At 40.2% G+C, this 23,658-nt stretch overlaps 2 protein-coding genes and 1 long non-coding RNA gene across 18 annotated transcripts in view; 2 read left to right on the plus strand and 1 right to left on the minus strand.

Annotated features, from left to right (window-relative positions):
- Positions 1–5,142, plus strand: part of ARMC2 (armadillo repeat containing 2) — an 82,688-nt gene extending 77,546 nt beyond the window's left edge. For all 9 annotated transcript variants that reach the window (XM_053381610.1, XM_053381611.1, XM_053381607.1 and 6 more), the window contains 6 exons: positions 185–497; positions 1,749–1,871; positions 2,567–2,680; positions 3,329–3,461; positions 3,616–3,776; positions 4,825–5,142. In XM_053381610.1, the coding sequence (XP_053237585.1) occupies positions 185–497; positions 1,749–1,871; positions 2,567–2,680; positions 3,329–3,461; positions 3,616–3,776; positions 4,825–4,949 (969 nt within the window). In that variant the 3' untranslated portion in view covers positions 4,950–5,142. The remainder of the gene's footprint in view (positions 1–184; positions 498–1,748; positions 1,872–2,566; positions 2,681–3,328; positions 3,462–3,615; positions 3,777–4,824) is intronic.
- SESN1 (sestrin 1) overlaps positions 1–23,658 on the minus strand; it is a 60,877-nt gene that overhangs the window by 8,792 nt on the left and 28,427 nt on the right. The window contains exons 1-9 of one of the 8 annotated variants that reach the window (XM_053381621.1): positions 21,429–21,555; positions 17,367–17,432; positions 16,129–16,329; positions 14,035–14,217; positions 12,848–13,087; positions 10,759–10,906; positions 9,005–9,117; positions 8,616–8,806; positions 7,772–7,916 (exon numbers count right to left, since the gene is read on the minus strand). In XM_053381621.1, coding sequence (XP_053237596.1) covers positions 7,772–7,916; positions 8,616–8,806; positions 9,005–9,117; positions 10,759–10,906; positions 12,848–13,087; positions 14,035–14,217; positions 16,129–16,329; positions 17,367–17,432; positions 21,429–21,503 — 1,362 coding nt within the window. In that variant the 5' untranslated portion in view covers positions 21,504–21,555. Of the gene's footprint in view, positions 1–6,500; positions 7,113–7,771; positions 7,917–8,615; positions 8,807–9,004; positions 9,118–10,758; positions 10,907–12,847; positions 13,088–14,034; positions 14,218–16,128; positions 16,330–17,366; positions 17,433–21,288; positions 21,364–21,428; positions 21,557–23,658 lie in introns of those variants that run through there. The other 7 variants (XM_053381623.1, XM_053381617.1, XM_053381619.1 and 4 more) reach the window with 7 other exon arrangements.
- On the plus strand, positions 10,879–20,349 carry LOC128410419 (uncharacterized). Its single transcript, XR_008329503.1, has 2 exons — positions 10,879–10,969; positions 19,109–20,349. It is a non-coding gene; the product is annotated as an uncharacterized LOC128410419 (long non-coding RNA).

The raw sequence follows: 23,658 nt of genomic DNA on the forward strand, positions 1-23,658 counted from the left end.
CTTGGCTTCTATAAGGTTTTGACATGAGACAGAAGAGAGGTAATTTTATATGCTGTGGGTTTTTTCATTTTAAAATACTGTACAGTAGATATTAACTGAAGTAAAGACGACCATTTTCTTCTTGCAAACCATTATTGATCACTTTTACTTACAGCAGGGATGTTTACATCTTCTTTAATTCCAGGATTTAGTCATCCGTATCATTTTTATTCTTGGAAATTTAACAGCAAAGAACAACCGGGCCCGGGAACAGTTTTTTGAGGTGCAAGGAAGCATTAATACCCTGATAGCACTATTCCAGGCTAATTGTGAAGCTGATTTAAATAGTAAACTGCTGAAAGGTGATGGCGATATAAAAAATCTCAAGCATCCGTCTGAAGCAGAAGATGTGCTCATCAAACTTGTAAGAGTGGTTGCCAATTTGTCCATCCATCCCACTGTAGGCACAAGTCTGGCAGCAAACCATCATATTGTGACATTACTCATTACGGTACTAGGTAAGAACTGCTTTGTTCTTAAGAGGAAGAAACGTTTTTCCTTAAGTTTCCCATAGTGAAATAATTTAAATCCTGCTAAAGTGATGAAATTGGTTGATTAATGATACTATGAAACTGGCTGCATCTCCAAGATTTCCCTAGTATTTTTCCAGTCATCCTCCAAACCATATTCACCATCATCTTCCTTTATCTGCAAGCTTGTCTGCTGTTTCAACTGCTGCATACCAGCCCATCCCCTATTCAATCTCCTATAAACCATACTGCATGTCATTTCTCTCCCTGATATTTCCTATATTAAATTCAACATCTCAAAACGGTACCTCTTCACACCACCCTGTACCCTCTAGCCAGTTCCAGCTCCCACCCTCAGAAACTCATACACCCTTTGTTGATTTAGCCCATTGCGAAAACAAAGCAAGCCGTCCATGCTGATTTTCTTCTTTCTGCTGCAAAAACAATACTGAAACCAGAGGGAAGATGGTGTATTTTCTAGTTATATGACCATGAAGCCTTAAGCCACTGGGACCAAGCTCCTTTTCACATTTCAATGGAGCTTACTACTAGGTCAGTGTGACTTAGAATTTCACCAGGTTTTTCTATAGTGCAGTGTAGAGAATAGAGGTGGGCATACATCATAAATGCATAATACTTAATGTTTGTATAGCACACTCAAGCTTTCAGAGTTCTTCATGCATGCATTTGGTTTGTAATCCTTACAACATCCCTCTAAGGTAAAGTGATAATATCTCCCTTATTGCAGATAGGATGGTTGAGGTACAGAGAGAGTTGCTTGATTAAAACCACCTAATTAGTTGATGTATTCAGTCTTTTGGGCCACTATGCTACACCAACAAACTGGTATCAATGGTAAGCAGGATTGCTGGGGCTGCATTCTGTGATGATGCACTCAGCTTTGATGGATATAAATTTGAGAGCCCATATAAGTAAGGTCTGTCATTGACATGTCTTGAAAGCCTCTCTCCTCTCACCTGCAAATTTTCACAAGTCTTGCTGCATATTGCTTATTAAAATAGCAGTGTGAAGGACTTGCATTTTTGCAAGGAGAATGGGCACATATGAACACCTCATGGAAAAACCAGGCATGATCACAGTGCAGTTTTGGAATGGCCCAAAGCTTTCTTTTATGTAGTCTTTGGAATGTTGTGAACAACAGTCACTGAAGCTGTGGAGTGTCAAAATGTTAAGTGTCTTGAAAAAACACTTACGTCTTTTTTTTGTCCAAATTACTAGAAAACAAATCAGTTGATGAATGTGAGGAGCTGGTTATTAATACCACAGCAACAATCAGCAATTTATCTTTCTACCAAGTGAAGAATTCTGTAATCCAGGAGAAGAAATTATATATTGCAGAGTGTAAGGATTTTTTTATTTAAAAAGATTAGTATATCATATTTCTGTTATTATAATGATATAATATCCCTCATAGTATTGAGGAACAGTGAGAAATAGCACTGAAATAAGATAGCTGTTATCTACTTTCTCAGTTTTGGTTGGTAAAGCTGGTCTCATTTGATAATCCTTGTGGATGTAATGATGAATATGAAATTTGCTCAGTTTGCATACTGGTTTGGCTGGAGAACAGCAGGTTGAGTGTAGATCTAAACTCAAAGTTGCTCTTTCCCATTGTAGATTAAAAACTATGATATCAAATTTAAAGCTCAAGTATTGGGCTCAAAAACATTAAATGAGAAGACATTAACAGGAGTCTACACATATTCCAAGACTAGAAACTGATTATTTCCTTGGATTTATTATACACTAGGTAGTGTATAATAGAAATTATTTTAGAATACCGAAAACTCAGTAAGTGATACTGAGTTATTGCTGGCTTACCAAGTGTAACTAAAATGTGCTTGTCTAGTCACACATCAATATTTTCATATGACAGAGATTCAGTAGTTTAGTTTCCAGTAGACTCTCTGGGTACTGAGCTTTCTTACTTCCACCCCTCTACGTTGTAAATTTGCTTCAATCATTTAACTGTGTTGCAAAGGTGACCAATTTCTTGAACTATGCTAAGTGCATCTTTTCTGCTTCTGTACTAACAGTGCTTTTAAAGCTACTAATGAGCAGTAATATGGATGGAATTCTGGAGGCCATTCGAGTCTTTGGTAATCTTTCACAATGCCATGAAATCTGTGACTTCATCATACAGCGAAAGGGTGAGTTTCTGTCCCATTAGACCAAATAAATAAATAACAGTTACATGACTACAATATGTTGCCTATTCAAGTTTAACATATCGAGTGCTAAAATCCATCTACACCAAAATGGCGCCATTTGAAAGCATATGGATTAGAACAATGTGTCCGATAGGCTGCTTATAGCCCTTGGAATTCAGAGATTCTCATTATACCAGAACAGGTAATGTTGGGCAGATACATCATAATAACTATCCATGGCTAGGGCCACTCTGAAATCATAGCAGATAAACCATCAAAAAGGCAGAGGTTGCAAGAATTGGAGGGAAGTTCAAGGACACCTATGGCCCATCGTGTTGTTGAGCATGTAGGTAATGATAAAAGCAAAGATGTTAACAGTCTGAGCTGTTGGTAAAGCACATCTTATTTTAGTTGCTATAATAAAGAAGTTTAATGATTCAGCTTTGTAGTGCTCATATTGTTTAGCATTAGATACCTGCAACTTGAATGCTGGGAGTGAGAGAGTGGTATTCCGGCAGTGCACCAGATAAATTCATGGGTTGTTGGGTTCTTCAAACTCTCAACACACATTTGTTTCATTGTTAACACTGAAAATTCTTAAAGACAATCTTGTTCTCTGAAATAGTTATTTTTTGCTGTGCTATCTAGTGTACAAGTTCATGATCGCTTTGCTCGATACCAAACACCAGGATGTCTGCTTTTCAGCCTGTGGAGTTCTCCTCAATCTTACAGTGGATAAAAGCAGGCGTAGTATATTGAACGAAGAAGGAGGAATTAAAAAGTGAGTTCAGAAAACTAGTGGGAGTTGGAGAGTTAAGTGAGCTTTTACTGACGTTTATGTTGGGGTGGAGAGAAACATCCAGGCTTAAGGACAGCCACAGAAAAGGTAGTCCTGACAAAAGTGTAAAACTATCTTTACTCCATTATTGCAACAGGTTGATCGATTGTTTGAGAGACTTTGGGCCTACAGACTGGCAGCTGGCTTGTTTGATATGTAAAACTTTGTGGAACTACAGTGAGAATGTTAGCATGGCCAAAGCTTGCTTTGAAGATGACGAATCAAACACCTTGCTCGTTATCCTTGCATCATTTTTAGGTAAGCTGTAAAAGCCAATCTCATTACCCTTTCTTAACAAGTAGAATGAAAATACAGAAGCTACTCACTCAGGCAGCCGTATTCTGAATACTACGTATAGTGCTGGTTACCCCCTCGCAAGAAGAGGTTGGACACCTACCCTAGATAGAGTGTTCACTAGTAAGATCCAAAAAGTCTTCCTTAACTGCTCTGAAGGATTCTGGGGAAGGAGAGGAATTCCTTTTTGTGCAAGTGGGAAACCACAACTGGATATCACCCATATTGTCTTCAGTTTGCTGGGAGGGAAATGCAAAAGGCAGAGGCATGACAGAATTTAATGAAGTCATTAAGGGAATGGAATATATTTTTCTTCCTCTTAGGTAATACTAGAATTTAGTGTTAATGCCATGAAAGTGACTGGCAGTAGTTTCAAAACAAATGAAAGCACTTCACAAAATGCACACGTACCTTATGGCAGCAAATGCCATAAATAATGGTAATGGCCACAGGCATAGATTGCCTAAAATCCATGGGGGGTGTATTTTTGTCAATAGCTATGCGCTATAATAGTACCTTCATGTTCGGAGGAAGCATGTCTCCGAATACCAACTGTGGTGAGGAGCAAAACATAGGGGAGGGCTGTTGCCTTCAGGCCTGTCTTGAGAGCTGTCCAGAAGCAGTCAGCTGTGGGCCGTGATGCTGTACTAAATAGCGTCTTTGTCTAATCCAGCAGGACTCCAATGTTTTACCTCTACTTCTGATAATTGTAATTCTATTGTGTTGAATCCAACTAAGCCATATTTACTGAGAAACTACCTCTTGTTCAAATGGCAGTATAGCAGCTGTGTGAAATTATCTATGCAGTGTTCTATCTATACCAGGATCAACACTCACTGCTGTCACATGCACAAGGTGGATTTTTAAGAAGACATTGGCACTATTTTTCCTCAGTCTTACTCACGTTTACTAAAAGGAAAATCCTGCACATCCTGTGAAGAGACCCTAAATAATTTAAATGCATTGTTCTGTTTCATAATGACTGATAATGTCATCGTTGTTCTTGCTGCAGATGAAGAATTAGCTCTGGATTACAATTTGGACGATTTAAGAGATTATCACAAACTTTACTGGGAAACAGAGTTCAAACCTGTGGCGCAGAAGCTTCTCCAGAGGATTCAAACCTGCAACTTTTGAATTCCTTATTTTAAGGTGGGTGCTGAGGATACTCCAGTGGCCGTTTATGCAAAGTTGTTGCACTCAAAGTGCTTTGATAGAAAGTGGCTTTAGGTAGTTTTCTTTTGTATCAGCATGTACGTTCATTGTATGATACCTTTTCTTAAATTTCCAGTGGCATTTAGGGATGTAAAAATAAACCAGCTACAGCATCTGGTTTGTGTGTCTTTTTAGAAAGCTAAAAATATGTCCCAAGACAGTAGAAGTTTGCAGAAAAGTGATTATCTCATGATGAGCAAGGATTCACTGTTCCTTGTCCTGTTGACTTGGGATATTAAATATGCATTTATTAGATCGGATTGTAGAAAATACAGCCTTAATGGGGAAAAATAGCAACTTCTGGCCTCCCCTTCTGTGGTTTCTAGAAATTTAGAAGTGCACTAAATCAGCATTAAGAGGTTTTTTTTCATGTGTGTAGCTAAAATTAGACATTGCCCCCCAATCCTATATTTCATACAACTGTTTTTTAGATAATGGAGTGTTCTCATACTAACTCAACTAAGACATTGCCCATAGAGAAACTGATTATTACTTTTTATCTTGGAAATTTTTATGACTTGCTATCAACAAAATAGTGGTGGAAAATCTCTACTACATTATACAGAAGAGGCACATGCCCAAATAACCTCTATAGGAGATTTTGCATCATTAGCTCCTATTTGGTTTAATGCAAAACTACTATATTCTACTCTTCCCTCTGATGCTTTAAAAAAAGGACCGCATCTGTTTTAAAACTGAAACTAAACAACCTGCAAAGAGGCAAGCATCAGCTTTATACAATATCCTTGAAGAACTGAGAACATCTTTGGATGTTGATATTATTAGACTTCAATTGCTTTATACAGCGATTAGTAGAAGGTATGTTTTAGCCTAAGCCAATTTAAGAACCACACATTCGTTCTGTGATTTTTTGGATCAGCATAAACCTTGTATTTTATTTTTTTTACTAGAGGAAATAGCAGATGCTTCCTGTTAAACTGTCAAGGGTTGCATTTTAGTTTTTTGTTCTTTCCCCTCAAACACAAATAGACAGCAGTGCAGGGCCAGATATCGCACTCACTACTCTAGACTAGTTAATGCTAGTTCAAATAAAATGCCTGAAATAAGAACAGAACAAAAATTGTTTTATTTAAACAATTCAGTAATACTGACAGATTTTATAGCAGTTCATGCTGCTCATACAAAAGTATCCATATATTTTCCAGAAACAGCTGTATGCCAAACTTAAGGGTTTTATTGTTATGCTATTTTCCTGCTTGACTACATAAGCTAAGTGATGGACCATAGGCATGGGTAAGCAAATGTATTGAGAGGCTGCCTGATAGTCTGAATTAACTTTGCCACACCTTAGATAACTTCTAGGAACAATAAGAAATAGGAGAATGTTTGTCCTTGTTACCAAGCATTTAGCATTTCACATAGTTGCAGTCTTAAGCAGCTTTGAAAATTCTTACTCCTTTCCACACGAACAAGTCCAGGCCAGTAACTTTTTTTTTTAAAGCTAGACACTCCTGTTACAATCAAAACTGTTAGTGTGAATACAGTTCAGTTTCAAATCATTAGCAAGGACTTTCTCTAATAACCATATAAGGCTCAGATTTCATTTGTAGCTTAATTGGAATGCTAGTCTCTTCATTTCACTAGCAAGTACAGCAGCATCAAGACGTTTCCTTTAAAAAATATCAATTATTCTTATATCAAAAGCAGAAGTCTTTTAAAATTCTCCTCGTGTCCCCAGATTTTGTTATCTACTTGCAACAATACAAGATTTGCGTAATTAACTACTTGGCTGCCACAAATCATGGTTTCCTGTGCTATCAAGAGCAGGCTGTAGTGATCAAGGAGCCTCTCTGAACAATTTTGTCCACCAAGCCCAGTAGCAATATTCCACCAAGGAAGGAGCTGAAACTAAAAGAAAGTTATGGCACAATCGATCTCATGGCTTTTAGCCACCACTGGTTCCGAAGCTCGGTAGCATCTCCTAGTAGGCAGCACCTGCTGCACCTTCCAACCTAGTTAGCCAGCCAGCCAAACATTTCAGGTCATGTAGCGAGTAATGGCTCTCAGAGCATACAGCAGTTCAGCCTGCATCCGCGCTTCTATGAGAAGCAAATTGACATGAACCTTTAAAGAAGAAGAGAAGAAACATAGCTGAGTTTCAAGTACGTCTCCTGTCCAGAGTATTGTTGTCAAGCATGCAGGATTTCTGTGATTAAATGTTTCACTGGTTAACCCATTAGGCTGTGAACCCAGTAGCAGTGGCATGGTGGCTACTGGCCCTGGATCTGTAAAGAGTGCAAGTTTCTCCATCTGACAGCCATGGTCACAGTTTGAAAGTATTAAAATGAATCAACCCAAAAAAATATTAAACCACTAGAATCCTGTGTACAGAAGACAGGCAAGTGGGAAATAGTGTCCAATACATCCTCTCTGTGTGATAAGGTTGGCCAATGTAAAATGAAGGCACTGTGTAGAGCCTTCCCTGGAATCCAAGAACATACTATGTAGGTGCAGCAGGCAGAGGCCTACCTTAATGAGGTCTTTGATCAAGCTTGCTACAATGATGTGAACCAACATTATAATCCTTATTCTCTCATACTATGAATGTAAAAATACAAACACTGCTTATTTGAAAAAAGTATACAAGTTTGTAATAAATGGGAGATTAAATCTACGTAGAATCATGGGAGTTGCAAACAAAATGTATTGGCCTCATTATCTAACTATCAAGCAACATTATTGCTCAATATAGCAAAGTCAAAATATATGTTTGAAGAGCTTACCTTCTCAGAGTGTTTGAACTGTCTCCAAAAGCTATCATACATTCTGTTTGTGGTCTTCTCAGGAGCACACACCACAGTTTTGATGTAAATTTTAAAACTGCGGTCCAGTAGCTGGTTAATTTCACCATAGTCATAGTCATCATATCTGTTTGGAATTAAGGGAAAAATTTTATCTCTCCAAAAACAAACATTTTTGTCATTACAGTACAATCAATCGTACTAGCTACTTGACAGGAATAGGTGTTTCTGTGGATCTCCAACCACAGCACCATGACAGTAGCCTTCTGAATACTTTCTCCTCTTCTCTGCAGTTGAACAACTTCCCTTCTCCAGTGCTTTTCTTTGCTTCCCACAGCTCTGGAAAATTACTTCCTTTGTGTGAATAAGCACTATCACATGGTACTTACAGTCCTACAAGTTTCTTCTGCCTTTCTCTATCCTGCAGATCACTGCTTCCCATGCCCCTACCCACAAATAATTCCAGTTCCTTGGCGATTTCTTCAGGCCATGAACCTGAGAGTAGTATAAAACCCTATTCCATACTAGCATTTTATTTTATTTTATTCAAATTAAGGCAAATTACATTCCAAGCCACTAGGCTGTTTGCTCTGACCTGGAACTCCTGATAAGAAGTTACTAAGAGCCACTACCTTCTCCTCTTGCTTATCCAATTAATGTATCCATGACTGCTACAGTTTGGGACAACATCACTTTTGATGTAGGTTTTGCAAAGTATTCTTTACAGGTTATATATACTAAACTCAGAATGTCAACAATGTCTACCATAACAAACAAGTGCACAGTGTTACCATAAAGCTGCCCATATACAGATAACAGGACCAACCTTATTCCAAACATACAATGGATATAATTCCAGATTGCCCGCCTGAGCATTGAGGTATCCACATCTTTATGCATAGCCATTGTGTTGTAAGTCAGGTTGTATGCAATCTGAAACTTCTCATCTATCAACTGCCCCACATCTGGATAGAGACGATTTACCAATGAATAGCCATGGTCTTCCCATGAATAGTCCTTAAAAACAAATTCAGTACGTGAGTGCAAGTTCCCAAGAAAGATGCCATTGTATTACACACACAGTTTTAAACTAAGCTTGGAAACACTATCTTATTTTCTTAGGATAATAGTAAAGCCCTACAATGAGCTTAGTGTATAAATACTAATTATGCAGCGCACTCTTCCAAGTTTTGCTACTTGCAACCTAAGTCCTACCTGAACATGGAACGTAGGTACTTGCATTCCATGTCTGGAGAAATCTTTATAGCCATAGCTAGTATCCTCAAAGTGGCGAGACACATCTCTTGTTGGCACAGATTCTTCATCTTCTGTTAAAAATGTAACAAAACATTGCAAAACTTAACACAGAAAGCCCTGATGCAAATGGCTACAATTTAAAAATTGAAAATCCTTTTCTAGACTAAAGGGATACAAACTAAATACACATGAAATCAATTAAAATTGATAGTTTATTAGACAAAACCTTTTTTAAAATGCAGCACTGAACCTATATGATAGAGGGCCGCCAGTTCCCTATCCTTCAGTTATGTGAAATTCAAGGCCATAACTCTGTATTTTGTGTTTATTTTGTATTTTTATGCTGCGAACCATGAAGGGCAGTATATAAATAAAATAAATAACATCCACATATTAATGCAAGTAGTGAGCATATAATTTCTCTACACGGCAGATGCAAAGTACAGATGCATTTATTAACTATTTTCAAATGTGAGAATGGCCCTTGAGAAGAAACGTCTGACTTGATGAACAGAAAAAAATACAGGGCCAGAAATTAGTAACAAGTCTTCTTGTTTCTGGTCTTAGCATTTCAGGCTGTATATTTCAAGCTCGTCAGTATGGTCAGATGGGATTGAAACACATTGTTGCTTTAAGCTGAAAGCCAGTATTTTTAGGATTTCAGCCAAACTTTGGGATAACATGCAGCCCAACACTACACTAGTTTTTCATTGGGTATGTCCTTGCATCCATGTGCTCTTGACATGACACTGCACTGACACAACAATACTAAACTTTCTAAGATAAAATAAAAAATGAATGCTACAGAAAACCATGTCAACAACTAGCAACATCCTGCTTCTAGGTTTATATGGCAGTGGAAAGGAGGATATAAACAGAATTTAAGATGGGAGTAAAACCAAAGTATAGCAAAAGGAGGACATCTTTAGTTTCAAGCACTATTTTGCCTGCGTATTTCCACCTAATCATGTATACATGTTAATGGCAAACAGTTCCTAATATTTAATGCTTTCTCTGTGTTGGTATGGCAACACTCCAGATACAGACTCACTCCCCATTGGGAGGCCATAAACTCCAGACTCACAGAAGTAACAAGCATGGTCAGGTACATAACATTAGCTGTGGTCTTGGTACAATCAACAGTGTTGATGGAAACAAAGTCCATACTCCCACACCCCATTATGCTCCAAAATAAAGTGCACAGCAACAGTGTTAGGTGCAAGCAGACTGCAGATCTGCTTGTTGCTGGGTTTGTGTTTTCATTTTAATATACCTGGACTTTCTTATGTAGGTGCCTAACGAATGAAATAAATGACTCTAGGTGGCTGTTCCAAGTAGGGAAGGCCAGGGCTCTCTTCTGCTGCTAGTGTTAGCTGACAGCCAGTGGGAAAGGGTCACCTTAATTAAGCAGTAGACACACTGGGTGGGGCATCCCAACACACACATCCCTTGGCAACATACCTCCCTACATGCGTAGGTTTGTCTTGGGCAACTACCCAGATGAACTGATTAACTTGTAATTAAGATTTTGAGTTATAAAGGAGATCGGTGTTTTAATGTGGTGTTTCATTATCTATTCATGACAGTGGAAACTTGCTGTGATCTGGAATTGACAAAAGCATTTTGCTATTTAACTTGATAGGCAACACTAAGACATGTGCCACAATCCAAGATGGTTTTTAAAGATATGTTGACTTTAACTATGTTCCCACCTGAGCAACACACCAACATGCTTTCTCTCTTTTCCTTCTCAAAACGAGTGGCCTTTTCTTCTTGACTGGCTTTAACATCATCTCTGCATTCCTGTAGTTGCTTCAGTTTTTCCATAAGTGCTTCTACTTCACAGAAAGGCTCGGTGGTCTTAAAAAAACAAACCAATATTCTAATGCATTGGGATATTGTACTGAGAGTATACAGTCACAAGTAAGTATAAGCATTATACCATGTTCCAGTTCTATGCCTCCCTGCTTACTACCTTAAATTCAATGGTGCCCTCAGTTTCGTGGATATTCTATTTGCCTTTATTATGCAATGATGTAATGCAGAATTAACAGTTATAGCTGTTTCTGGACAGGGATACCTGGCTACAGTGTTTGATGCATTAGTAGCTTCGACTGAAGTACATCCTATTAAGTTTTGTCCAAAAGCTGCAGCTTGTGCAAAATGCTGTCCAAAGATCTAAAGTTCTTTAAAAATGCCTATTTCAAAAAAAGGTTGCACATTCTTAAAATGCTATTAACAAAAAACACAACAGCTGCATTTAAAATTGGCATCACATACCTACAAGAAAATTTAGTTGATATAACATCCAACATAAGTGACATAACATCCAATTTCTGTCTATCACCTTGTTCTCAGGCTGTAGTTTGATGTAAAAGATGTTAGGAATAATTAAAACAAATGCTCTATTCCCGCTAGTACTTCACCCCCCACCCACAAAAGATAGCAACATTACTGATTAAACATCTCACTTGTGAAATGTGATGTGTTTTTTATAACTGAAATTCATTAGGACTGCTTTTCACATTGTGTTGTTGTTAATAATAATAATAATAATAATAATAATAATAATAATACACATACAGTGGTGCCCCGCAAGATGAATGCCTCGCAAGACGAAAAACCCACTAGACGAAAGGGTTTTCCGTTTTTCGATGCGCTTCGCAAGACGAATTTCCCAATGGGCTTGCTTCGCAAGACGAAAACGTCTTGCGATTTTTTTCGCTCCCCCCCTTTTTCTAAGCCACTAATAGCCTTTTAGCCGCTAAGCCTTTAATAGCCGCTAAGCCACTAATAGCGCTAATCCGCTAATAGGGTTGCTTCGCAAGACGAAAAAACCGCTAGACGAAGAGACTCGCAGAACGGATTATTTTCGTCTTGCGAGGCACCACTGTACATACAAAGTGTATGTGCATTCTTGGGAGTTGGAATCTGCTTCATGGTAAGCCTGTCTCTAACCTTAGGAACCTTTTGATGATTCTCAGTGACACATTGTTTTTGACAATGGCAAAAGTCACTACACCAGCTAAACCAGGGGTCGGCAAGGTTTACTTTGCCTTGGGCCAGTTCACTCCAGTGGAGATCCCTCCGTGGGCCAGATCACGCCCACAATTTTCAGCACTGCGGAAGTGAGTCCCCACACTCTGCTGGTTTAGCACAGCCCATGGGGACTCGCGGAGCAGACGGCTTGTGGGCTGGTTAAACGACCCCCGTCGGCTGCTTGTGGCCCATGGGCCTTAGGTTGCCGACCCCTGAACTAAACCATCATATTAAATTAGTGAGGACTTGAACAATTTCAGTTCAATTTTGGGGAACTCAGATCAGCTCCACACCTCTCACGGCAAATAAATTTCTTGAACTGACACTTGTATTTTCCATATCAAGTGTGTACGTCAGGCATAGGCAAACTCGGCCCTCCAGATGTTTTGGGACTACAACTCCCATCATCCCTGACCACTGGTCCTGTTAGCTAGGGGTGATGGGAGTCATAGTCCCAAAACATCTGGGGGGCCAAGTTTGCCTATGCCTGCTGTACGTTATCCACATTTAGGGACCTTGGTCTAACTGGGCTTCCCTGATGTGTTTGCTTCAGAAAATACAAATACAGTTTCTACGTTCATACAAGTACAAATACATTTGCTGCTTTGAAAAGTCACTGATTTGTGCCCCCACCCCCAATGAATAAAAAAGTGCTACTGGGATTTTTCATATACTTTCATGTATATATACTTCACTACCAGTGGAAATGCTGGAAAAAAATGTTCATGTATGTAACTTACTTAATATATGTGAAATACTTACAGCAATATTTGCAGCTGGGCCCTGCGTCTCATACACACCATGATTTCCATTTGCGATATCACAAATGCAGTAGCCACTGACAGAAGGTGGCCTGAACGTGTGACCACCATCACAGTGAATTTCTGGGTTGATTCCACAGCCAAATGTGAAGGACGCAAGCGAATGATAATGTGTAAGGAGAACTACAGCATGGATCAGTTCTGCCAGGGACCAGCTATGTTCTTCAGTCTTTAGAAGTTGCTTCAGGAGGAAAAAAGATTTATAAGTTCTCTTAGAAACTTTGCTTGTAGCTACCTCACAAATCTGATTATACAATAAGGCCACAGATGTTTCTAGCATGACGCACACTCATGCTTTTATATCAGAAAGATTCTACTAAATGCAGGGACTGAATACCCATGAACAAGATTTTCAACTAGGTGAATACTTTATAGCTCTGCAACTTTATACGTGATATTGCTCTATTATCAAAGTTGAAGGTAGTTTAGATAATTTTGAAACAAAAATGTATGCTAGCTAAGCTATGGGAGACCAAATAATCCTAAACACTAATTTCTAATTACTTTTTAAAGTATCTAAGGTCAGATGTTCAGGGACAAATTAGTCACTGATACACTAAAATGATACTGTCTAGTATAATGAGAGCTAGTTAAAAATAATAATTCAGTTTTGTTTTGTTTTGACAAATGGAAATCAACATTAGATGGTTAATCTCAGGGTTCAAAAAGGAGAGAGAAAGAAAGAGAGAGAGAGAGAGAGAAAGAAAGAAAAGAAAAGAAAGCACTTGGACCTGCCATGTCCCTAAATGATCCTTCAGCATCAGGTGCTATATGCGAACAACATGAATCATAGTTTAAGGATGGTGCCCATCCATCTGAGAGCTATATATCAAGACTTGGCAAGTATCTAGTACTATGCCATGCCCCCCCCCAAAAAAAACAGCTGGTATCCCAGTAGTAAATTTCCAAGTAAGAATGTTGTTCAGCACAGACACTTAGCACTTGTGTTTCTATTAAGATGGTTTGAATGTTTTAGCATCTTATGACACAGCACGTGGTAGCAAATATTTTAAAAGGTATGGATTAAAATACTACAGACGCTTGAAAAGCTCTAAATCAAAAAATAAATAAGAATATTAAGGGAGCTTACATATATAGTATTTATATGTAAATAAGTAAAATACTCACTTCAATATGTTCTTTGGTAATGAGCCATGGTCTGTGTGCCAAGATTTTATTCAATTCACCCAAATTCTGCAGTTTTTGAGGTGCATTCTCTAGACCATTCAACCACTTAGGGTCTCCCCCAACATGAAGAAAGCAATTGACATGGACATTAACCAAGTAGGAGCACTGGTGCCTAGCTGCAGCCTGGAGGAAAAACAAGCACAAGAACTATCAAACTGAGAGATCCCCTGCAGGGAAGTTCCTTGCCTATCAATATGGATAATTGCAGAGTATAGCTATGCTCAAGAACGGGAAACAAAAAAACAACAACTGCCTGTGTATGTTTATGTATTTTGTTTGCTTAGTGGTTTATTTCTGTGTGTGCTTTGTATATGGCAAAAGCAGTACAACAGCAACTTTTATTTCTTTACCATACACAAATGTATTCACTTTATAAACCAGTGTACTCAGACTCAAGTCCCACTGACTGAATGCATCCAATGAAATTGTTCTTGCCACACAAATACTCAAGCAACAGAACTTCTCCTCCCTTATCTCCTTGCAACCCCTCCCAATTTGCTCCAGAGGATTGGAGGGTGCCCCCAGAACAGATTTAGGGGGCATGCGGGGGGAGGGGGTATAAGAGTAAGGGCAAATTCTTTTACACAAGACGTCCTTGCACAAAAGGGCCACTTTGTTTCAGGTAAAATTATATAAGATTGCAGCCCACAATTTTAACTTAAATATATCAGAGATACTTTGTTTCTGCTATTTTAGTCTAGTTCCTCCAATCCCTTTTATACATGAAGGCTACAGAAAACAGCTTGAACACTGTTTTAACAACAGCCATCATTAGATGTTTCCTCCCACAACTGTCACTCTCTTTGTTCGACAGATTTCCTGGAAAGCTGCAGCAATAATACTAGAACCTCAACAAACAGTCTTAAATTATTTGGTCACAAATGAGCCAACTACAAAGTATTAAAAGATGCGTGACTGGGTCTCTTGCCATTTTAGATTTTGCTTAAAAGCAGCCACGAGGCAAAATTTGATTGCAGCAACAGTGCTAGGAAAGAAGTTGTTTAAACTTTTTCCTCGCCTACATTATTTCACTAATCTAAATCTATCCCCCCCCCAAAAAAAACCTCCCTATTGTTTGCCCTGAATTATGCGCATTTCAGTCGTTTGTTTTCTTTGGAGGGGGAATACAATTACTTTCCAGGAAGAACTAATAGCAGCTTGGAGAGGAGATTTAGACCAGTGAAACCTTTTCCCCACTGCTGCAGTCAGATTTGTTCAGGGCAAATAGAACTGCCAGAATAAGTAGAAGCTGACAGGATGAGGCCACTCACCTCACCTTCCTGTCACCCTTGCTGCTGGTGGTCACCAGGAGGTGGAGGGGAGAGGCAGCAGCAAGGTACAAATGCCAATCCAGTGTTCCCATCTGTGTGTTTGCACCATGCCTTTGCCACTCCACCTGTGGCTCTCAGTAAGCAGCAGTGGCGTGGGTAACAGGAGGTCAGGTGAGTGCAGCTGCCCTGTTCCGCTGTTCCTACTAGCTAGAATACCTTAAATAATTCCTCTGCTATTCTAGCCACTGAAAAATTATAATGTAGAAATAAGTAGAAAAATTAGAAATAAGTGTTCCAGATTGCAAAAATTAAACATATTTGTTCCAATACTTTCTGACTAATATACACAACAAACGTGCACAAGAGATGCCTAATTGGTGGGCCCCTGATGTTGTTCGACTTGAAATCACATCATTACCATCCATTGGTCATGCTGGCTGGAGCTGATGGGAATTGGAGCTCAATATTACCAAAGGGCTACAGGTTAGCCACAACTTCATTTATATTTTATACACACACACCCTTCATTCAATTTAGAATTTTCTGACTGTACAGTCACTTAAGCATTTTAAAGAAACAAAAACTAAATTATTAAAATACACACAAGAATAAAATGCATGGGTGAACATACATGTTTTTTAGTTTAGTGCCAAAGAGATTGCAAAGATACTAAGTTTCTCTTAAGTACAGCCATATCTGATATAGAAACTTTAAAAGATGTACAAAATACTGCCATTGCTTTCTGTTTCATAGTTTAACCTACCATGATACCAATGTAGTGTCGATAGTGAAGAGGCAGTGGGCCATCCATCTGCAACAGATAATGCTGAGTTTTTAAAAAGCTCTCCAGGTACTGTGGGTGGAAAACCATCACCAAGGCAATGTTGTCCAAATGCCCTAAAGTGGTGAAAGACTCTGCAAACAAAGCATGCATGTGGGTATCTTCAGCGCTCACTTGGATAATCTGTTTGAATTAGAAAAAGAATAGTAGCAAAACATTGTAAGAAATAAAGACAAAGCAGCCAATATGAATATTTGTTAATATTTACTAGCTCCAAATCAGTCCTTAAATCTTAATATACCAAATGAGATGCTTCTCATAGCTGAAGGACTTTAGTGAATCCCCAAGTATATCAAATCGTGTGCTGGATCAATAACATGTAATAATATGTTTATTATTTATACTCCACCCATCTGGCTGGGTTTCCTAAGCCACTCTGGGCAGCTTACACCATATATTAAAAATTGTAAATCATCAGACATTAAAAATTTCCTGATACGTGGCTGCCTTCAGATGTCTGATAGCTGTTTATTTCCTTGGCATCTGATGGGAGGGTGTTCCACAGGGTGGGCACCACTACTGAGAAAGCCCTCTGCCTGGTTCCCTGTAACCTCAGGCTTTATATCGAATTTTAACAGAGATAAGTGGACAGGGAACATATATTTATTGAAGGGCAGTATGCTAGCCTATAAGGAGGCAACAGTAGTACCCCAAAATGCTGAGCTATTTAAATAGTTAGCTGTTGTGGGAAACACGTTTATGACTACTAAGCTTGGCATAATGTTAACCAAAGCCACATTGATAAAGCCTCTTATTACCACCCAAGTTTTATATCCAGCCAGCGTGTGAAGTAGCCCAGGAAGATCACTTGTTCACCTTCTCTCATACACTTACACTATGCACTAAAAAACATGCTGGTTAATTAGATTTAAACAAATATACATGTCCACTACAATTAAAGGGCAAGCTAATCCTTACCTAGTATTCAAACAACACTGGGTTTATTAAGACAAGCTAGTATGAGTGTGCCATTAAATATCAAAATTCCACATGGACATTACTGTTTTCTAATTCAGCAGAATTCTTGCCAAACTCCTGATGATTTACTGTGGACATGTGAATAATACTTTGCAGCTGTTCCTCAGCCAATACTAGATTCACCACCACCAAAAAATGTAACAAGTTCTCTGTGTACTTGCAAAACGTAAATCACCACGCACCTCCATCTCTGGGATGAATCTGCTTGGTCCTTGTCCCAGTGGTCTAGGGATCCTAATTCCAAGTTCCTAGAAAAGAAAATTGCACTATCTGAACTTTTAGCTATAAACATTTCAGCTGTGGTTTCAGGGGAAAGAAAGAATTCATCACTGAAACCAACAGAACTGTCCTTGTTGCAGAAGTGCTGTCTGTGGAAATTTTCTATCTGTGCTTCATAACAAGCCACACTTGTTTACAGTATACCATACTGATGCCATTAAAAACAATGAGACCTGGTTCACTGCAAACCTAGTTTTGCATAAAGCACTTGGCAAAGTGTCCAGAACAAGGAGTTCAGCACACAGCTGCCAGTTGACTACTGTCAGTGATACTAAAGGCTTTTGAAGTACCTCTCTGCACATCCGCAAACCAGAATGTGAAATCTGTCAGTATCTTTCAGGAAGCAACACAGCTGTAATCTTATCGAAGGTTTTTGCATGAGTGTGGGAGTTACATGCATTAACCACAAAAATATGTGCAACTGTGTTTTTAAGTTCACTGTTTAAAAATGACAAAGAACAAGCAATGATTTCTCAGATTGAAATTTCATGTCAATCTGAAACACATCTACCACAATACTTTCACTAAAAGAATCAACAGACTCCAGTGCACAACTAGAATCCTACAAGTCAGCAGACAGTGGGAAAATATTTGGCAAGAACCTTTGGCAAGGGCCACAACATGCATTACAAAATTAGTGAGTGGACTTGCCATATACCTTTACAATAAATGTGATTAGAAAAAGCCATCTGCATACCTATATCAGGGCCAATCGTTGCGTGGTGTGACTACATAGTCAGAAGGGGGGAAACTGAAACCTGCTGTGGCCTATCTGAAACACCAGGCCCACAGACTTATTCAAAGAGTGCTGCTCAACCCCTGCTTCTGGGAGATGCTGAGCAGTTTGGGAACAGGGAGAGGCACTATCCTTGGGCTGACATCAGAAGGGGAAGACTGAAACCAGCTGCGTCCAAATTGATGATGATGATGAAACTCCCCTCATCTTGTCTTTTCTTTTGTTCTCCTGCCCTCCCCCATTTTCTTTCTCTTCCCCTGCTTCCTTGCTCTTTTTGCTGTTTGTAGCAGTTGGTCCGATGAGCAGTTGGGCATCATTTTTTGCAGCTCAGGGTAACATTTAAAAATATTTGTACCTGACTATTAATATTTTGTATTGTATTTTTTAGTCTGCATAGTTTTTTGAGACACAGTTAAGTTCTATTTGGTATGTAGATTTGATTTCTTTTGTATTTCTAAGATTCCTTTACACTATATTTGATTATTATATTGCTTACTGGCTTAGAATCAGAGAACCGTAGTGTTGGAAGGCACCCCCAAGGGCCATCTAGTGTAACCCCCTGCAATTCAGGAATCATAGCTTAAAAATCCCTGACAGTTGGCCATCCAACCTCTGCTTAAAAACCTCCAAGGAAGGAGAGTCCACAACCTTCTGAGGGAATCCATTCCACTCTCAATCAAACAGCTCTTACTGTCAGGAAGTTCTTCCAGACACACACACACACACACAAAAACAACATGTTTACTCCATCCTTCTTCCCAAAGGAGCCAACACTAAGCATGTTAACTGCTTTAGCAATTTCTCATAATGCTAGAAGTTGTGGACATCCAGTGAAGCTGAATGCTTCAGTATTCAGTATAGATAAAAGAACTTCACGCAATGCATAAACTATGGAATTTGCTCCCACAGGAGGAAGCAATGGCCATCAACTTCAATAGCTTTAGAAGAGGATTAGACAATTCCTTCAGGAAAGAGCTGTCAATGACTACTAGCCATGATGGCTACACTCGGCCCACATGCTCAGATGCAGTATGTTTCTGAATACCAGTTGCTGGAAAGCACAGGAGGCACATGCACTTTGGTCCTCAGGTCCTGCCTGTGGATCTCCCACAGGCATCTGGTTGGCTGCTGTGAGAACATGATGCTGAACTAGATGGGCCTGATCTAGCAGGCTCTTCTTATGTTAAACTGAAACTGAACTAGTTTGGTGTTGGAGCCGCCCATGGTTCCAACCATGGGTAGATATTGCCAATGCTCTTGTTCTCACTTTTCAGTACAGAAATAATGTGTGTTTTATAAAACCACAGTATTGTACCTCTTTAGTTACGTGAGAGCAAGTTAAAACTTCCATGCCTTGCTCAAATGTCACTTGAAGACAATAACTCACTGATCATGATACTGTTAATGTCAGCTACCAGTTATACTTTCATGCAATGACAGGCATTGCATTGCAGTCATTGCATTAAAGTATTTGACATCTCTACACAAACTGATACACACTGAAAATTCATGTTTTCATTTCAGCTTGAGACAATAATGGTACTGTCTCCAAGAGAGCTATCTAGACTCGGAGGCATACTATTCTTTTTGTCCCTCTTGTGCATAAAAATGGCATGCCTCTCGCTACTTGCAGGGCAGTAAGGTAGACAGTCAACGAGCTTCTCTTTGCTTAGTCAGAGATGTTATCCACACACACTGCTCCCACTGTAGCCTAGCCTCTGAATAACATTATGATTCATGACTGACAACTTACATCACTTTCAGATGTTTAAATTATTTGCCAGTTATTTACAATTTTGGCACTTGATGCCTTCAGAGGACTTTTTAGAAACTGAGTAAATATTGTAGTGTCTGTATATAAATGTTAAACATTCCAACTAAGTTCAGACATAAATCAAGTAGGTTTAATTGCTTATCAATGTGCTGTCAAAATTGTACTGTAATTTACTGCTAATATTTCAGCTCCCGTTTTCATAATGTTTTTACGTTCTTAACTACAGTCATGCATAAATAATTACTTTTAGTTAAGAGAAGTACAACTAAAATCCTTGTGATGTCTCCAAAGTTATATTTCTGATATGTAAGAATGCAGGAGACTGGAAAATTCTAGCATTAGTTACTGTTATTCATAAACTGATATTGTGGTTCAATGTGAAGTTCCACATTTAATTTCCCCATCAACACTTTTACTGTTTTCCCCACATTCTCCAAAAATTCTAACCACAGAAGGGAACTTGAGCAATACACTTTATACTAGAAGGTGGTTTTGAAAAGACTGCAGACTATTACAGTGGTTTTTCATTTGTTGATTAAGTTTGTGTTTGGGACTTGAAAAGTAAGTGCAGGGGTAGACAGTGCTGTGCCCCCCACCTTGTTATTGGACTTCAGCTTCTATCAGTCTCAAGCATCATGACCATTGATCAGGGATAATGAAAGTTTTAATCCAGAATCAACTGGGAAGCACCACGTTGGCTACCCCATAGCTATTATCACAATCTTTTGTGTGCTACTCTAGAACATGCACATAGCAAAAATCAGCTTTGTCCTCCAAACACCTGAGCCCTTCCAAAATAAAGCTGCAGGAGGCTTTCAAGGGAGAAATATTGTCATCCATGAATAAACGATACAAACAAAACAATTCTGACATTTAAGCCTTAAAATGGGCTGCAATACCAAGTTTCGAAGCACACCCAACAACTTTTAAAGACAGCAATGGCACTTAAATAATTGCCCTTGACCCTGTGTAGAATTGCTTTCCCAGGGCTGTTGAAACCACAGAAGAGGATCTTTTACAAGCCAGTCATCCTTTGTTAGGTTCTTAGCAGGAGGACCAAATGAGCCTTCAAGAACACGCCAATACGGCAAACCAGGGGATTCAGAAGCAGATCCTCACAACGCTGCAACGCTTCCAGCATCTGCCCCCCACCCCACCCCACCCCCCAAAGGTGCTACTCTTCCCCTACATGCTTTTTCTGCAACTCAGCCTAAGAGCAAGCAAGTGGGGGGGGGTGGCGAAATGCCAAGGGACGCCGACGAAGCCAGCAAGAACACCTGAAGCTGGGAGCCTTTCCGTAAACAGCTGAATCTACCTCAGGCTCGCTCGCTCTCACTCCCGTTGACTGACAGCCGAACAAGCGGCGCGCGAGCCGACTCTACTTCACAACAAGCAGACTGAAGCACCTCCGAGCCCGAAGCGTTCAAGCCCCCCCTTTCCCCTCTTTTTTTTTACCTTGCGGCACTGCTGGCTTCCGCAGTGGTTGCAGCAGAAGCCCGAGGTCCGGTTGGCTGTGCTGGCCAGCTGCATGCCTACTAGCTCGGGTCACGGGGAGGAGGAGCTGCTGGTGCTGCTCAGAGCGCGCGACCGCCTCCTCGCCTCAGCAAGGGCGGCAGGCCGAGGCTTAAAAGCCAGCCTGTGGGCGGGCAGGCCCAGCACAAACAACAAGCCCAGCAGAGCCCGTCCCCTTTGGCGGCTGCCCGCCAATGACCGGGAAGCGGAGGGACTCGCAGGCAGGCAAAAGCGCCTGGAAAGGGGGGCGAAAACGAAGGGCCGAGGGTCTCCGGGGAGAATGGCACGTGGATTTACGCCCCGTCCCCCTGACTCGGGCCGCGAGCTCCTGACCGCGACCCCGACCCTCATCTGCGCCTGATCTCCCAAGACTCCCTTCTCAACCGCCCTCTTTAAGCAGAAAAATAATAATAAAGAAGCCGCCGCGTTTTTCTTGAGCGCTGACAAGGAGAGGCACAATATCCCAGCTGCAGGCAGCGACAGGCCCTGGAGCCAGCTACCAGCCCTCTCCCCTCCCACTCTCCAAATAAAGTTCGCATATGATCTTAGAAAGCGCTCTTGGCAGCGCTTACGAAGCCTGGCTCTGTCTGGCATGCCTCCCTGCCACGGAATAGGCGCTTAGGGATACGGCTGGGTGGAGGGCAATAACAACCACCACTACAACATCAGGGAAGGGGAAGCAGTCCTCTCAAAAACTGGACCCTTCCGAGCCGAGGAAAGGCTTGCAAAACGAAAAGGGCTCTGTTCAACAGGCGTAGTTCACTTTAGGCTATGCCTGCTTCTTCGGGCGATTTGCTGGGCATCAGCATTGTCCTCTCCCTCTCCGATCTGCCCTGATTTCAAAGTTCCCAGTCCTTTGCCCACATTCCAGCCACAGCTTTCCTTGCTAATTGTGTCATGCCAGAAAATGATGCAACATGCTAGTTGTTGCTGGGGAACAACTGGTCTGCATATTTCCACAAACTTCCATCATCTTCATGTTCAAATTCCTACAAACAGGGGCTCCAAAGCTCCTCACTAAGGTTAAAAAGATGTTCTGTCAGTCCTTGTGACTGAGTGAGTACATGTCAATTCGCACTATTTTTCAAGAACTGAAAGGAAACAGAAAAATAAAGTTGCAAAAGCCAAAGCTTTCAGCTGACTCAACATGTATTCACTTGCTCTGTACAAAGCACATTAACTCCGTGTGGGGATTTGTGTACAGTTGGTTCACAGTGTTTACAATACATATCTCCCTTCAGGGAGGAAAACTGCTAAACTTGCAAAAAAAAGTGTTATTGCTCTCAACTGTGACAGGATAATGGGCTCTTTATTTTACTTGTCTCTCAAAAAATTGTCTCAAGACGTGTGGATTTATAAAAGGAGGGTTGCCTATATCTTCTTTATTGTTGATACGCATATTTGACACACCAAAATAAATCAGTAATTAAAGGAAGTCAAACTACTGTTGCTTGAACAACAAAAATATAATGATGCTAAGGGGAGTTGGACACTGCTTCACATATTACTCTAACACAGTTTAGTGATAAAGAATCTTGGCAACAGGTGGGGAAGGCATCTATCCTGCCATGAGTATTGGCTTTTCTTTTGCCAATTAATTCTACAGGTTCTTTAAAGGATCTTTGGTAGTCAACATATGAGGGGAAATATATTATTATTTGAACAGAACAGGAAAAACGCCTTAATGAGTAACAAAAACAAAACTCCTCAAACAGTAAACCTCCTTAAACCTTCAATAATAAACCTCCTTAAACCTTCTTACATAGTAACACAAAATACCCTACCGACAAGAAGTAACCCCAAAGGAACAATTTCCAAAGTAACAATTCCCTCCACCACATATAACACCAGATCCAATCGTGAGAAGCCTCAGCAGTGTTTGGTCCATCATCCTCTCCCTCCTGACCCCATTGCCCTGCACTATTTATACCTGCCTCAATCAGGTGCGGCTGCTTATCTCCATGGCCGCCACCTGTGGCAGTTAGGGCTCCTACTCAGGGCAATCAAGCCCCAGCTGGGCCACCCTTGAAGGCAGGAGTGCTCCTGCAAGGACTCACAGGAAGGGTTGGCTGCCTAAATCCAAATCTACACCTCCTCGGGTTTTCTTCCGCATTTTCCACTACAGCTTCCTGATCCGGTTGTGCACATATGCAAAAAGAGAAGCTGTATTGTC

The sequence above is a fragment of the Podarcis raffonei genome, chromosome 3, assembly GCF_027172205.1.
Source record: "Podarcis raffonei isolate rPodRaf1 chromosome 3, rPodRaf1.pri, whole genome shotgun sequence".
In the NCBI taxonomy this organism is placed as follows: Eukaryota; Metazoa; Chordata; class Lepidosauria; order Squamata; family Lacertidae; genus Podarcis; species Podarcis raffonei.